Source organism: Anomalospiza imberbis, chromosome 4, assembly GCF_031753505.1.
Source record: "Anomalospiza imberbis isolate Cuckoo-Finch-1a 21T00152 chromosome 4, ASM3175350v1, whole genome shotgun sequence".
Taxonomy (NCBI): domain Eukaryota; kingdom Metazoa; phylum Chordata; class Aves; order Passeriformes; family Viduidae; genus Anomalospiza; species Anomalospiza imberbis.
This window is the reverse complement of record NC_089684.1, coordinates 37357899-37371260: the sequence shown is the minus strand read 5'-3', so window position 1 is coordinate 37371260 and position 13362 is coordinate 37357899. Positions and strand designations below refer to the sequence as shown.

The 13362-nt window shown below is 41.3% G+C and overlaps 2 protein-coding genes across 10 annotated transcripts in view; one reads left to right on the top strand and one right to left on the bottom strand.

Annotated features, from left to right (window-relative positions):
* The window catches only part of MFSD8 (major facilitator superfamily domain containing 8), a 336831-nt gene that overhangs the window by 180188 nt on the left and 143281 nt on the right, over positions 1-13362 (bottom strand). The gene's annotated exons all lie outside the window — the stretch shown is intronic.
* JADE1 (jade family PHD finger 1) overlaps positions 1-13362 on the top strand; it is a 71623-nt gene that overhangs the window by 35249 nt on the left and 23012 nt on the right. For 8 of the 9 annotated variants that reach the window (XM_068187900.1, XM_068187897.1, XM_068187902.1 and 5 more), the window contains one exon: positions 2088-2165. The exons of the other annotated variant lie outside the window; for it this stretch is intronic. In XM_068187900.1, coding sequence (XP_068044001.1) covers positions 2114-2165 — 52 coding nt within the window. In that variant the 5' untranslated portion in view covers positions 2088-2113. The remainder of the gene's footprint in view (positions 1-2087; positions 2166-13362) is intronic. 9 annotated transcript variants of the gene reach the window in all.

Genomic DNA, 13362 nt, shown 5'->3' with positions numbered 1-13362 from the left:
TACATTGCTGTCGTTAATATGTGAACTAATAGAAAAAGTACCTTATAGATAGATATTCATCCCCCTAGTTTTGGCCTTGTAAGAACTAATTGATTTTTCAGTTCTGTCTTAGCCTGTTTTGGATCTGAATATTGGCTTTCTGTCTTTCTAAGTGACTATATAGGAACTTGGCTCTGGATCTCTTAAATTCATACCAGGTCTATATTCAGTGGGTTTTGGTGGTCCTCACTGGTATGGGTATTTATCCACTGGCAGCATTTCCATCTCCCATACACACAAAGTTCTGGCCTGCTTCAAAGCAATTTTTGGAGAGAATTCTTCTAACCCTGTAAGAGGCTCCCATTGATGATTCTTTATTCTCTGGCATCAGACACTGTCTGTGAGCTTTTACTCTATGAAATGGTGACAAAAGGTCTTGGTGAGGTGAATCATTCAGCTTCTCTTTAGTGAACAAAGTTTGCAGTTCAAAACTGTTGCACGTTTCAATGACAGATGTATTAAATCCCACTCTGAAAAGTCACTCTGTGTGAGAGAGGCTTCCCCCAACTCTGTTTGCACATATAATATGAAAAAGGGGCAATCCTGCAATGCTCATGCTCTTAGAACTTTTTTTAAAGTTCTCTGCAAGTATACAATAGAGTCTCAGGTTCAGTTGCTTGTTACTTGCTAGTGGTGACAAAATGAATTCCCTCAAAAATAAAATTCTTTTTATATGAACCGCTTCTGGAAGAGCAGATATTTTTGTGCTCTACTGTAAATAGTGTCAGGCTTTGTTAGGCTTTTTGGGTTTCCTTATTTTGGGAATCAGTCTTAGAAAAATTGAAGGCATTATTGAATTTCTTAAAATGAGCTGTGTTCTCAGTGAACAAAGTTGAAGCAGTTAATTCTTACACTGAAGGACCAATGGAAAGAGTTTTGTAGAGAGGGTTTGAGGAAGTCTGAACTCACATGGAAATAAGGTTAAATTTTCTGCACTTAGCTAGAAGCAAAGGAATATTTTAGTATCTGATCTCCAAATCTGTGTGCAGAGGTAGGTATGAGGGATTTGCTGCCAGCAGAGTGCCCAGACCTTGTTGATACCATGACTGATATGTGGTAAGCGAAGACTCGGGGGTTTTGATGTGCATCTAGAGTTCTTGTCAGTTTAACTTATGGTGGATATGCCTTTCTGGACTTGACTTGTCATGTTTTTGTCTGCTTTTCAACTTGCACTTTTTAATAGCTTTCTACATGTAAATACTGACTTACAGCTTCCTTGTTTTTACCGAATTTGGCTTTGTTCCACAGGGAATACACGTGAAAATGTCAGCGCCCTGAGAACAGCATTTAAAAGGATTTGAAATTTTTGGCCTTTTTAGCACAGAAAAAGGCCAAAATGATTCTTTTATCACATGGGCATGTGCCCATGAATTTGGTATTGGTAGAAATCTGGCAATTTGGAGGAACCTCTGAATAATCATCTGAATAATCTTACTCCCAAAGAACAGTTAGTGTTAGGCATGGCTCTAGAAATGTGCCTGCAGGAGGAAGTAACTCTCTCATCTTAGAGGGTGGTGCTTTCCAGGGCATAGATGATGCATGCTGAGTTAATCTGGGAAAACTGGGCTTGCTACTGCTGATGTTTTGTTTTTTATTTGTAAGTGGATGACTTTAATCTCCGATTTCATAAATCTGGCACTTAAAACAGGAATAAAATTGCTCCAAAAATATATTAGCCAAAGTAATTATTTACACAAGCAGTAAAAACGTTATTGTATTGCGAATCTAGTGTCAGAATAGGCAGGGGAAGTTAAGCACATTGGCTGCGAAGATTTAGTGATTTTAACACTGCTCAGGACAAAATACAGTTTTTTGGTGGGGGGAAAGCATTGGTAGGATTCTCATTGCCACTCTCCAGCGTTGTTCACCTGCTCATACGATAACAGCCTAATTAAGCACCCTTGAGAGGTTCACTGTTCCATCTTTGAGCTGCTGTTGGAGTTGTTTGTTTTCCTTTGTGTGCTGTAAATGCTCGCATGCCATCAGAAGCACGAGTTGATGAGTGTGTGTTATTACCTGGGGTTAAGTGCTGTCTCATTGCTTCCCAGGCTGCCTGCTGTTTCCCGGGGAGATCATGAAACGACATCGGCTTCCTAGCAGCAGTGAGGACTCTGACGACAATGGCAGTAAGTGCTCCTTTGGTGTAGAGTGCAGGAGGTTACGAGTTGGAAAACGTGTTCTAATGCAGTGCTGCATGTGCCAGAGGCTTTCTGCATATTGGTTGAACTGGTAGCAATGTGTGTTGTAAGGATCTAGTTTTGAACTCAGTCATTCTGAGCACAGGTGGACAGTAGATCCAGGATCCCCCCTGTTGAACTGACATGTGGTTTTAGTGAATAAGATAAAACAAGAGCTTTTACCAAATAAAATATTAAACAGTTAATCTTGGAATTGAAGTTCTGAAATAGATACAATTGACTGACGTGTTGCTGATTACAGCGCTTGTTTGCAATGTCATTTGAGATACAAATACATACTATATAAACCCTCTATCAAACTTTAAAAATTCTCTACAGATTCATGTCCCACAAAAAGTCAGTGGTCATCTTTGAAATCTTGGCAAGCAGCATAATGCAATCATTAAAAGGACAGAGTGAGCATGGAGACATCTGCTGACATTGCCCATATAAGTTTACATAAGAATTTAAAATTTGCTTCAGTCTTCTCACACCCTCTTACACAGTGGGAAAGTCTAGTGCTTCAAGCTTAAGCAGAAAAGATTAACAGAGCATAAAAGTTGTTCTTTACTGCATTTGAAGATTTTCTTTGAGGAACTACTTACAAGAATTTGAATTCAGCAAACCACTAATTTGGATACAGAATGTATTGATGGTTTTTAACTGTTTCTGTACTGCTGTAATTAGCACACATTGTGGTATCTCTCTCTGTCTTGTGTTTGGATTCCAGTGACTGATAATCTTTCTTTTAAGCAGAATCTTAATCTTTCATTTAGGCAGATAAAACAAGGGGTGGGGGGGAGAGACAAAATACCAGTTTGGGGAATGTGCCAAGGTGTCTTATTTACCCAAATGAGCAAGTAGATTGCACTTGACAATACTGCAGCTTAGCCAGTTGTCAGAGAAGTTTTTGTGGTTTTGATTTGATGCACATCTTCAAACCTGGGTTTTTTTGTAAAATTTCAGTCTGAAAATGATTGGGGTGGTTTCCTAGGTGCTTTTGAATGCTTCACTCTGAGAACTTATCCCTGTGGTACACTGTGGCCCCAGGTAGGTGACTGCTTCACCTGCATGCATTTCTTAGGTGTGTTTGTGCTGCCTGGGATCTGCTCAGGTATGGCCAAAGCTGCCTCTTTAAACAGCCCTGGGCAAAATGCTGCTGAAATGAAGTAGTAAAGGTGAAAGGATTAGAGAAGGTAAGAACTAGCAGGCTGACTAGGAGTTAATCCAAATAAAGATTGAGCAAAATCTGTTACAAGTGAGGAATTTGGCTTGGTTTTGGAGAGCTACCTGCTGTTGGGGCATTTTGGAAGAAGAAACCCCAAACAAATCAGACATGTTTTTATTGGTTAGAAGTTAAGTTGAGGTTATTAAAACTGAGGTCAGTGTACTTCCTTAAAGTTGATGTGTACTTCCCAGAAACAAAGCTGTGTTTTTATTTGTAAGATAAACAAGTAGCAGCAAACATTATATCTTCCATTAGAATTTAGCTTCACCCTTTTTTCATTCTCTAGCAGCTTTATAAAATAGTGTTTCGTATTCATAATGGTCTTTATTTTCGCTCTCTTAGCTGTTTTTTAAAGCCTTTCATGTGCCTTGTGTAACAGCTTTTACCAAATAAAATACGAAGCAGTTAATCTTGGAATTGAAGTTCTGAAATAGATACAATTGACTGACCTGTTGCTGATTACAGTGCTTGTTTGTAATGTCATTTGATGTATGACTATTTAGAATAGTGTTATCAACTTAGTGAATTATATTTTCCACAATATCTGTTCCATAGGTCATGATATAAGAAAATGAGTTTGGAAGAGAAAAGGAAACCTCTTGCACTTTTATAATCTGTCTATTTTAAAGCCAGGTTATTGCAAATAACTTCACTGAACAAATTGCATGGCAAAGGTAGTGAGCTTTTAAAGCATTTTCAATAATTATTTGAAATATATACCACTTCCTTTGCATTACACTTGTTCTTTCCTTGATTATGTTTTTTTTTTTTTTTGCCTCTTGTTACTGGTTGAATTCAGATACAGGTTCCTGCATATTCATTCTATTACTATATACATATTTAGAATGGTCAAGGGTTATTAATCAGAGCCCCAGATAATGTTTAATGTGGGGTCAGCACTTCCAAGGCTTTTTGTCATTCAGACTTCCCTGAAAAGAATGACTGACTTAGCTTTCTTCTTTTCCTGTTACAGGAGATACCAGTGGTTCCTTGCAACTATGTTTGAATGTCAAGGGTGTCCCCTTACAGGTTTCACCTTCACAGGATCTCTCTTGCCTTTGGTAGAATTACTGATTACTCTTCACTGTGTTTGTTTCTGTATTCTTACTTTGCCAGTAGTATCTCTGATCCACTGTACTTACAGTAATCTTAGAAGGGTAAGCAAGTTTCCCCCCCCCAAAAAAAAAAAAAAAAAATTATATTGATTTTTTATGGTCTGTATTGAAGGCTTCAAGTTTTTCACTAGCTGTTCTTCCTTCTCACAGTTTCCAGAGGCTGACAACAATTACATTTGACTATTCTGGGCATTTCAAACAGACATCATCTAATTGAAAAATTGAAATTTTAATCAAAACTGAGTTGGAATCCTGTTGGCAAACATCTGCTTCCCTTTCTGTCAATGGTGCCTCTTGACCCTCCAGTGGACTTGTTGCATCATTATGAGCTCTATAGTCTTTAAGCCTAGGGCTCAGCCTTCCTTGCTCTCCCTCATCCTAAATGAGGACTGTGCCTCCAGCTGCTGCAGTTCTGCAGCTGATTTTGCATACCATGCTTTACTAGACTGTAATCAGGCATCTCAGTTCATCATGAGGGTCACTGAGTAAATGTAACCTGAATGATGGTGGTTTTTTGGATTAGGCTCCAGCATGTAGGCTTGTGCAAAAAAATTGGAAAAAATTTTGGCATGAAAAAATGTTTATTTTATTCTCTTGAGCTCAGGATCCTGAATATTTGGAATGTAACAGTAATGATACCACTAATAATTGAAGTTATTTAAAAAAAAAAAGTTGTTTTTCATTGGATCACTGAACTGAATCAGTTTTGTTGGTAGTCACAAGGAAACAAAGCTCATACCCAAGTGCTAAAAATACATTATTTTGGAGATACAGTAGTTCTTCAGAGGGAGAAAAAGGTGCTCTCATTTTGTGAGATGAAAGAAGGGAGAATGGCTTTCATTTAGGGGCGAAATACAGCAGAGAAGAAAGCTTAACAACATGGCTGCAGTCCTAGAGCGTGTACATGTATTTACTGACTCATGTAAGATATTTTGGTGTGGGTGTTTATGTGTTTTTTGCAATATTTTAGAGCCTTGCAGCTTAAAGTCAGCACCCTTGCTTTCCTCATCACTTCTTTGCCCTCAGACTTGATTCTTTTCCTAAAGCTAAGCTCCCAAAACTATTTATTTCACATACTTCAACCTAACTACTAAGCTGTGTCCCTTTAGAATCAAAATTCTAAATCCTCATTTCAACACAAAGCCAAAATAGCATATTGGAAGCACTGGGCAGGAGGTGTCAGTGCCAGTTTTGCCTGGCAGTTCTGAAGTTAGTCCCTAGATATCAGAGTGTGTTCTCAGGGATTTCATTTTCTGAAATTAGAGGTCACTTTTGAACATCTTACCTGTGAAATATAATTGAATGAAAAATGACTGCAGGCATTGCTCTGGATTTTGAACTTTTGTCTAAATACAGAGGAATGGTGTTGAGAGAGGAGGCTTGGGGAAGTGCCTGAGAGTTTTTGCTCCTGAAAGCTTTTCTTCTTTGGTCACCTGGCAGGGCTTGTTTGTTTCTGTGGCCCTCCAGACAGAGTAGTAGAGCAACTATAATGAGCATTCATATTAGCTAGGTCCATCATAAAAGCCTTGTGATGTGCATACTGCATTCTCCAAAGCCTGTAGAAAGGAAATCAGTAATGTTTACCTCAAATCCATTACCCTTCTGTTTTCTGGTGGCTGGCTTTGACAGTTTTTAAGCAAATTTTGTTTCACTGCATTTCAGCTTGCTCCTCTGTTGCTAAACCTTCTCTTTATGATTTGGGGGTCTCACTCTAATTAAATGTTAGATTATGAAGCTGTTTTAGCTTTTCTGCTCAGTGTTTTCTGCTCAGCTTTTTAGCCTCGTTGGTCTGTAAATCTGCAAAGGTGGTTTGTGCTGAATATTCCATATGCTGTTTCCTGGTGCGATCAAGGTGTGCAGTGGGGGGAGTTCCCATTTATAGCTTCAAGGCATTCCTTTTTGCATAAATTGGTTTGACATGTGGACAGCTTGTTTTTGAGAAAGGTCTGAAACGTGTGGACGTTTGTATAAGGGATATTGTGTGAAATCCAGGCACTCCTTGGTGTCAAAGTGATTTTGTGCACTGTTTTCCATGAGCAAGGAATTCAAAGCATGATTTTATTCAGACTTTCTCCCGTGATGCTTTTTCATTTATTCTTGGAGGGGTTATCAATTTATCATACTCCTGCATGCAGAGTGTCCGAGAGAAGAACTGAATACACTTGCAGATGAAAAATACCTCAAAGATTTACAGAGATTCACGTGAGTTCTGAGAAATGAAGGATTTAATACCTATGGATTATGGAATAGAGTTCTGTAATTTAGGCAGACCCTTATTCTATCATTGCTAAACAAATGTTATTTTAAAGTTAAATGAATTTTGCCAATATCCATTGCACTGACTGAAAGACAAGGATCTTAGATTTAGAAAGGGCTTTGAATCCCAGTGGATTCCCGTAGTGTTTGAGATGGATCCCAGGGTGCCTTCACAAAGGTTACTGAGTACATAACCTTGGGGGTGTGTGTCATTTACTGTGGAATTGCAGCCGCTGCTGGCCTGAAAAGTGGTGATTGCTTGTGCAGAGCTTTGTGAAAAGGAAGCGAAGGTTTTTTTGTTTTTCATTTGAACCTGCCAGGAGGTAAGGGATGGTGACTGAACAACAGAATGTAATGTAGCTACAGTGCTCAGAATTTGGGCAAAGCAGCAAGTGTAGTGGTCACTATGTGCCTTTGGAAAAGGGTTGGTGAGTGATGACAGATGGTAAGAATGAGCATCTTACCTGAAGGTTAATCTCAGAGTGGGGCAGAGTGGCTTGTGGTGAAGTTGCTGGGGCGATCTGGAAGTGTGATTTGAAAGGCTTATCTTGGCTGATAGGATATCACGTTTGAGGAAGGGACTTCCCATAATGATCACCATCATTTGACAACAAAAAGAATTGACAGGAGGAAAAGTGCCAGGAAAACCACAGCTCTGGACACAAGGGGAGCAGGCCACAAAGCTGCTCAAGGAATTAGTAAGTAAAGTCCCCATGGAAAATGTTTTTGCAGGTGCTGGGGTCCATCAGTGCTTGTCAATTTTTAAACACTGCCTCCTAAGGGCACGGGAGCAGGCAATTCCTAAACATTACAAGTCAAGCAGGCAAGGCAGAAGGCTGGCTGGGCTGAACAGGGATGTCCCCTTGGATGTAAGGTGAAAAAGGAAAGTGCATTCTGAGGACAACGAGGTCAAGTGACATGGGAAGAATACAGAGATGCTGCTTGCCCCCTATAGGGAGAAATTAGTATGGCCTTCAACTCACTTAGAGTTGAAGGTGGCCAGAAATGTGGGGGACAATAAAGAGTTTTATTAAATGCATTAATGGCAAGAGGCAGTATTGAAATAGCATCAGCCTGTTACAGGATGAGGATGGTCACCTCACAAACAGGGACATGGACATGGACAAGGCAGAGGTGTTTAATGCATTCTTTTCCCCTGTCTTCAATGCTGATGATGGACCAAGGGGGTCTCAGTGCCCTGAGTTGGAGGATCACGACAGTGAGAATCATCAACTCCCAGTTGACTCTGAACTTGTGTGGGATCTGTTGCTGCAGATGGATCCCTACAAATCCATAGGGCCTGATGAGATTCATCACAGAATCCTCAGGGAGCTAGCTGATGTCACTGAAAAACATTTCTTGATGATTTTTGAATGGTTTCAGGAATCCTGAGACATCCCAGCTGAGTGGAAGCTGGCAAATGTCACAATTTTCAAGAAGTGCAAGAAGGAGGATCCCAGAGATTACAATCAGTGTCACTTCAGTGCATAGTCATGGAAAAGATTAATTTAATCATGGTAAAATCATGGAAAAGGTTATTTGGGGAGGTATTGAAAAACAGCTGTAGGATAATGCAACTAGTGTTGGTCACAGCCAGCACAGCTTTGTGAGGGGAAAGTCCTGCTTGTTGAATTGAATCCTTCTACAACAGGGTGACCTACTTACTTGATCTAGGAAAGCCAGTAAATGCAATCTTTTTGGACTTGAACAAAGCTTTGGATACTGATCCTTCTGGGCAAGATGTCCAACACACAACTGGATAACTGTGTTACGTGATGGGTGAGCCACTGGCTCATGGGTCAGGCACAAAGGATTATAGGGAATGGGGTGACATCAACTGGTGTCCGGGCTCTCCAGGGCTCCATCCTCACCCTGTGCTCTTCAATGCCTTCCTAAATGATCTGGACATGGAACTGGAAGGAATACTAAATGAATGTGCCGAGGACACTTCATTTGGAGGCGCTGTCAACTCCCTTGAGAGCAAAGAGACCCTGCAAGACCTCAGCAAATAAGAGATGAGCAATCACCAACCATACGAAGGACAGTAAGGACAAGTGCTGGATTCTGCACCTGGGATGGGGCAACCCTGGATGTACAGACAGACTGGGGAATGAGAGGCTGGAAAGCAGTGATGTGGAAAGGGCCCTGGGAGTGCTGGTAGAGGGAAAGTTGAATGAGAGTCAGCAGTGCCCTGGCAGCCAGGAGGGCAACCCTGTCCTGAGGGGCATCAGGCCCAGCATGGCCAGCTGGGCAAGGGAGGGGATTGTCCTGCTCTGCTCTGCACTGGGGAAGCCTCACCTTGAGTGCTGGGGGCAGTTTGAGGTGCCACAATATAAAAAAGACATTAAGCCATGAGAAGCCATCCAAAGAAGGGCCACAAGGATGGTGGAGGGCCTGGAAGATAAGCCATATGAGGAGTGGCTGAGGGCACTTGGTCTGTTCAGCCTGAAGAAGAGGAGACTGAGGAGAGACATTGTGGTCTTCAACATCCTTGCAAGGGGAAGCAGAGGGGCAGGTACAGATCTCTTCACTCTCATGACCAGGGACAGGACTCAAGGAAACGGCATGAAGTGAACCAGGGAGGTTTAAGTTGGATATCAGGAGAAGGTTCTTCTCCCAGAGGGTGACTGGGCACTGGAACAGGCTCCCCAGGGCAGTGTCACAGCACCAACCTGACAGAGTTCACAAAGCATTTGAACAATGCTCTCAGGCTTATGGTGTGACTCCTGGGACTGGTCCTGTGCAGGGCCAGGAGTTGGACTCCATGATCCTGATGGTTCCCTTCCAGCTCAGCACATTCTGTGATACCATGACTCATTTTTGGAGAGGCACATTAATTTTTCTTTACAAGACTGCTAGATTGAGTACACCTAAGTCCACTGGACTTTCAAGCCCTGACAACATCATGTAATCAGCCTGTGAATGGGAGGTGCTCAAATTGACTTTGATAACCTGTGGTAAACTTGAGTTAAAACTGTTATGGTAAAACATGGCTACCATGGGAGTTGGTCTGGGGCTCGAGTGGCACTTGGGTCTTTTGCTGGAAAACAGGATGAGGTCTAGGAACTCCTTACTGTTATAAGAGTGCTGTGTGCCTGTGCGTGGTTATGTGCCTGTTCTGTGAGATGATAAAACTCAAATACGTGCTACTGAAGAAAGGGATGACAGGTGGCAACTTGTGTTAAAGTGCTGTGGCAGGGAGCTGCAGGATGGTTCATTATGTGTGTCAGAGACTGAGCACTTGTGCTGTGGTGTTGTAAAGCACTGCAGAGATCGTGTGGATCGACACATTGTTCAGCAGCTGCAACTGGGGAGTCGTCAACTGATAGTAAATTTCAAGGAGCATTGCTGTTGACAACAGATAAAAGGCTATTGCTTCTTCTGTTTTGATCTTGAATGAGATTATTGTATTATAATATGCTATAAAGATAAGGAAGATAGATGGGCAAGCCCTCCAGCAACAGGAAAGTGAGAAAGGAAATTTGGCTTTGCGAAATGGTGTCTTAGGTTGTGTTTGCTTGCATGCTGCTTTCTCTGTGATAAGGCCTGGAGACTTCTGACCAGCCAGCTCTTTCTGTACCTGATGCAGTGGAAACTGCCCACAGAATAGTTTGCTTCTGTTTATTTTGTGATGGAATTTGAGTCCAAGTGTGGAGATATTTCTGAGTGGCTTGGAGATCCTGCTGTAAGGAGTTGTGGGCCAGGCACTAAATGGAGAGATCGAGCACCTCTGTTTTCTCCTCGGGCTGTAGATCTTTGTGACAGCGTTGGCAGCGGCACCTCGTTGGTCTCAGAGTGAGCTGCAGAGCAGCACAGGCATCTGGAAAGGCTGGTGCTAAGCAGAAGTGACAGGCAGACGTGGATCTGTGTCAGGCTGCTTTGCTGTGTTGTGCTGCCTGCTGTAGCGGGGTAGAGGCAGTGTATTTACCGTGGGAGAAGTGCTCGCAGCGATCCGAGGCTTTGAAGTGTTCAGAGGCTGTAGCAGCAGGTAGTTCTCCAGGGACACAGCTGGGTGCCTTAAACAGGTGGCTTTACACCAGCCTTGTGCATGATACCTAATAGCTGAGACTTCTCTACTCATGCTGAGCAGTGTATTAGCTGTGGGGTAGAATTCCCTGAGGGTTTGAATTGTTTTATTGGTTCCAAGCAATTTTCTGTTTTGATTGGATTTTTTTTTTCAGGATGAAAATGTATTCTTGACAGATCATTTAATAAAATGATGCAGTTAAAATTGATTAAGTTTTTCCTTTTGGGAAGCGTGTGTTCTTCACAAGCGGGGAAAAAGAATGCACACTCCTTGATTGCTTTCTTTTATTATCAGGAGGTGTGTGTGCTACATACACCCTGTGGCGGTATTATAAGAACACTGTATTTACAGCGTGAGTGTTCATAGCAGCCTTGGGGAACAGAAAAAATTCCTATTTGAGTCTGAGAAGTCCTTTGCAGCACCAATGGTGTGTTAGAACTCTGCCTCCCTTGCTGAGGATTACATCTTTTTCGTGGTTTGGGATTCCTTTTTGCTTTTTGTCTTTACGTAGATAACTGCAAAAGGAAAACTAAGAGCAGGTAATAGGAGTATGATCCCACTCCCGTTGTTCTCAGTGATGAAATCCTTTTAAAACACACAAATACCTCGGTCATCTGAGAGAATCTGAACTGTAAAAGAATCCAAATGATCTTGGTCTCTCTCCCAGAGTGATGATGCTCAGTAGGCTACTACATTCATCCTAGACTTGCCGTGATCATGTAACACTTAATAAGATACCTTTTATCTCTGATGTCTTAACAATGATGGAAATGCATGTTTTGGATGTTATATTTGGCTTCATGCCTTGGAGTTGTGTATTTTTCATATTTACTGTTTCTCACATGGCTTATGATAGCATGGGCTCTCTTAACATCTCACTGTTTTTCCATCTGCTGTGAAACTCATTCTTCCCATGAGGTATATAATGGTATCTTACAGAACTTTTATATCATCCAAATCCCAGTGATTCAGACTTGCCTTATGATATTTTTTAAAAAAATTACTTTTATTTTACCATAACAAAGTTTAACTCTTGTCTTGATCTTTAGTTGTTTTTCTAGTCTTGGTGATTCTAATCCAGTTTGGGACTAGGGATAGTACTCATAAAACTTGAGGAACGCAGTGATTTTGGATACTTAATGAAAGAGAATGATTTTGGCAAAGTGTCTGGAATCTTCCTGAAACAACTAAACTAGGTTCATGTGCTTATTATAGTACAGAATAGCTGTTTTGAATCCTGTGTTTTGTTTTGACCAGAGTAGATTCTGCCTTCTGTATAGTTCAGGCATGGTTCTTCATGTACTCAGATGTACAAATCAGATCATTAACCACTGAAGTAGATGTAATGGGCTGTGAATTTCTGCTTTCAGTGAGGTCCCTATTCTGGATTAAGTGTGAAAATATGGAAAGGCTGTTTAATAGACAAATAACATCCTTAATTTTCCTCCTGCACTTTTATTGGTGTAGGCAGAGTGGGTGGATGGTTTATTAATGAGGGCTTTGGGAAATTCAGTGGCTTGGGCAGGCACTGGTGAAGACAGTGATGTTTTGCCATTAGCTTTGATGGAAGCAGAATTGAAACTCTTGTTTGGGATTTCAAAAGTAGCTAGATTCGATACTGTTATGGGCTGGATATTTTGCTGTCATTTGGCTGGCTCTTTCAATTTCTTACTTCCTTGTCTAAGCAGTGGTGCTTGGTTTGAATCTGAATTCAAGGCTTATGGTCTGGCTTTGTTTATTCAGTGAGTAAATGTTTCCCTATTGATGTGAAGCCCTTGCCAAAGGTCATCTGCTAGCTGCAGTGTGTGGTAAAACCTCAGTCCCATGAGGAGTTCTTCCACTGTTTTCTCCTAGTATTATGTAGCAGTTTACACTGCTCAGAAAAACCCAACAGCCTCTTCAGTAACAGTGTTTCCACTGTGAGTTCACCAGCCTTGTGTGCAAGGAAGAGGCTGTTACAAAACTGAGAAACTTTCTTTCCTTATTCAGTGTAGCAAGGTGGTTGGCTTGGAAAAAAAAAAAAAAAAACCCGAGGAAGGCTGTCTGTGTTTGACTTGTGTCTTAGGCATGGAAATTTTATGTAGTGTGCTTTCATATAGCACTTAAAAAATCATTTAAAGTGAAGCTCCTGTAGCTCCTTAGTTTTGATGATGTTACCCTTTTGTGAAACATGGAACAGTTAATTAATCCAGTGACCAAACCCTTGTGTACATGGACATAGAAGTGTGCATTTAAGACACTTGTTCTGATGTGTAAGATGACACAGTGAGGCAATGGAGATGGGTGATATGGCAGGGATTGTCTTACTCCTCACCTTTGTAGCGTCTTTGTGGCATGAGAGGGACCTGGGAAAAGCTGCTCATACCCTTTTTAAAATCAGTTTATGATAAGTTGTCATCAGAGCTGGGTTAAAGGACACTGGTAAAGACCCAGAAGTACATCACACTGCCACTACACTAATTTTGCCAGATGCTTGGCTTACTTGGGAACAGCTGTGTTAAAGCCTCCAGACTCACGAGC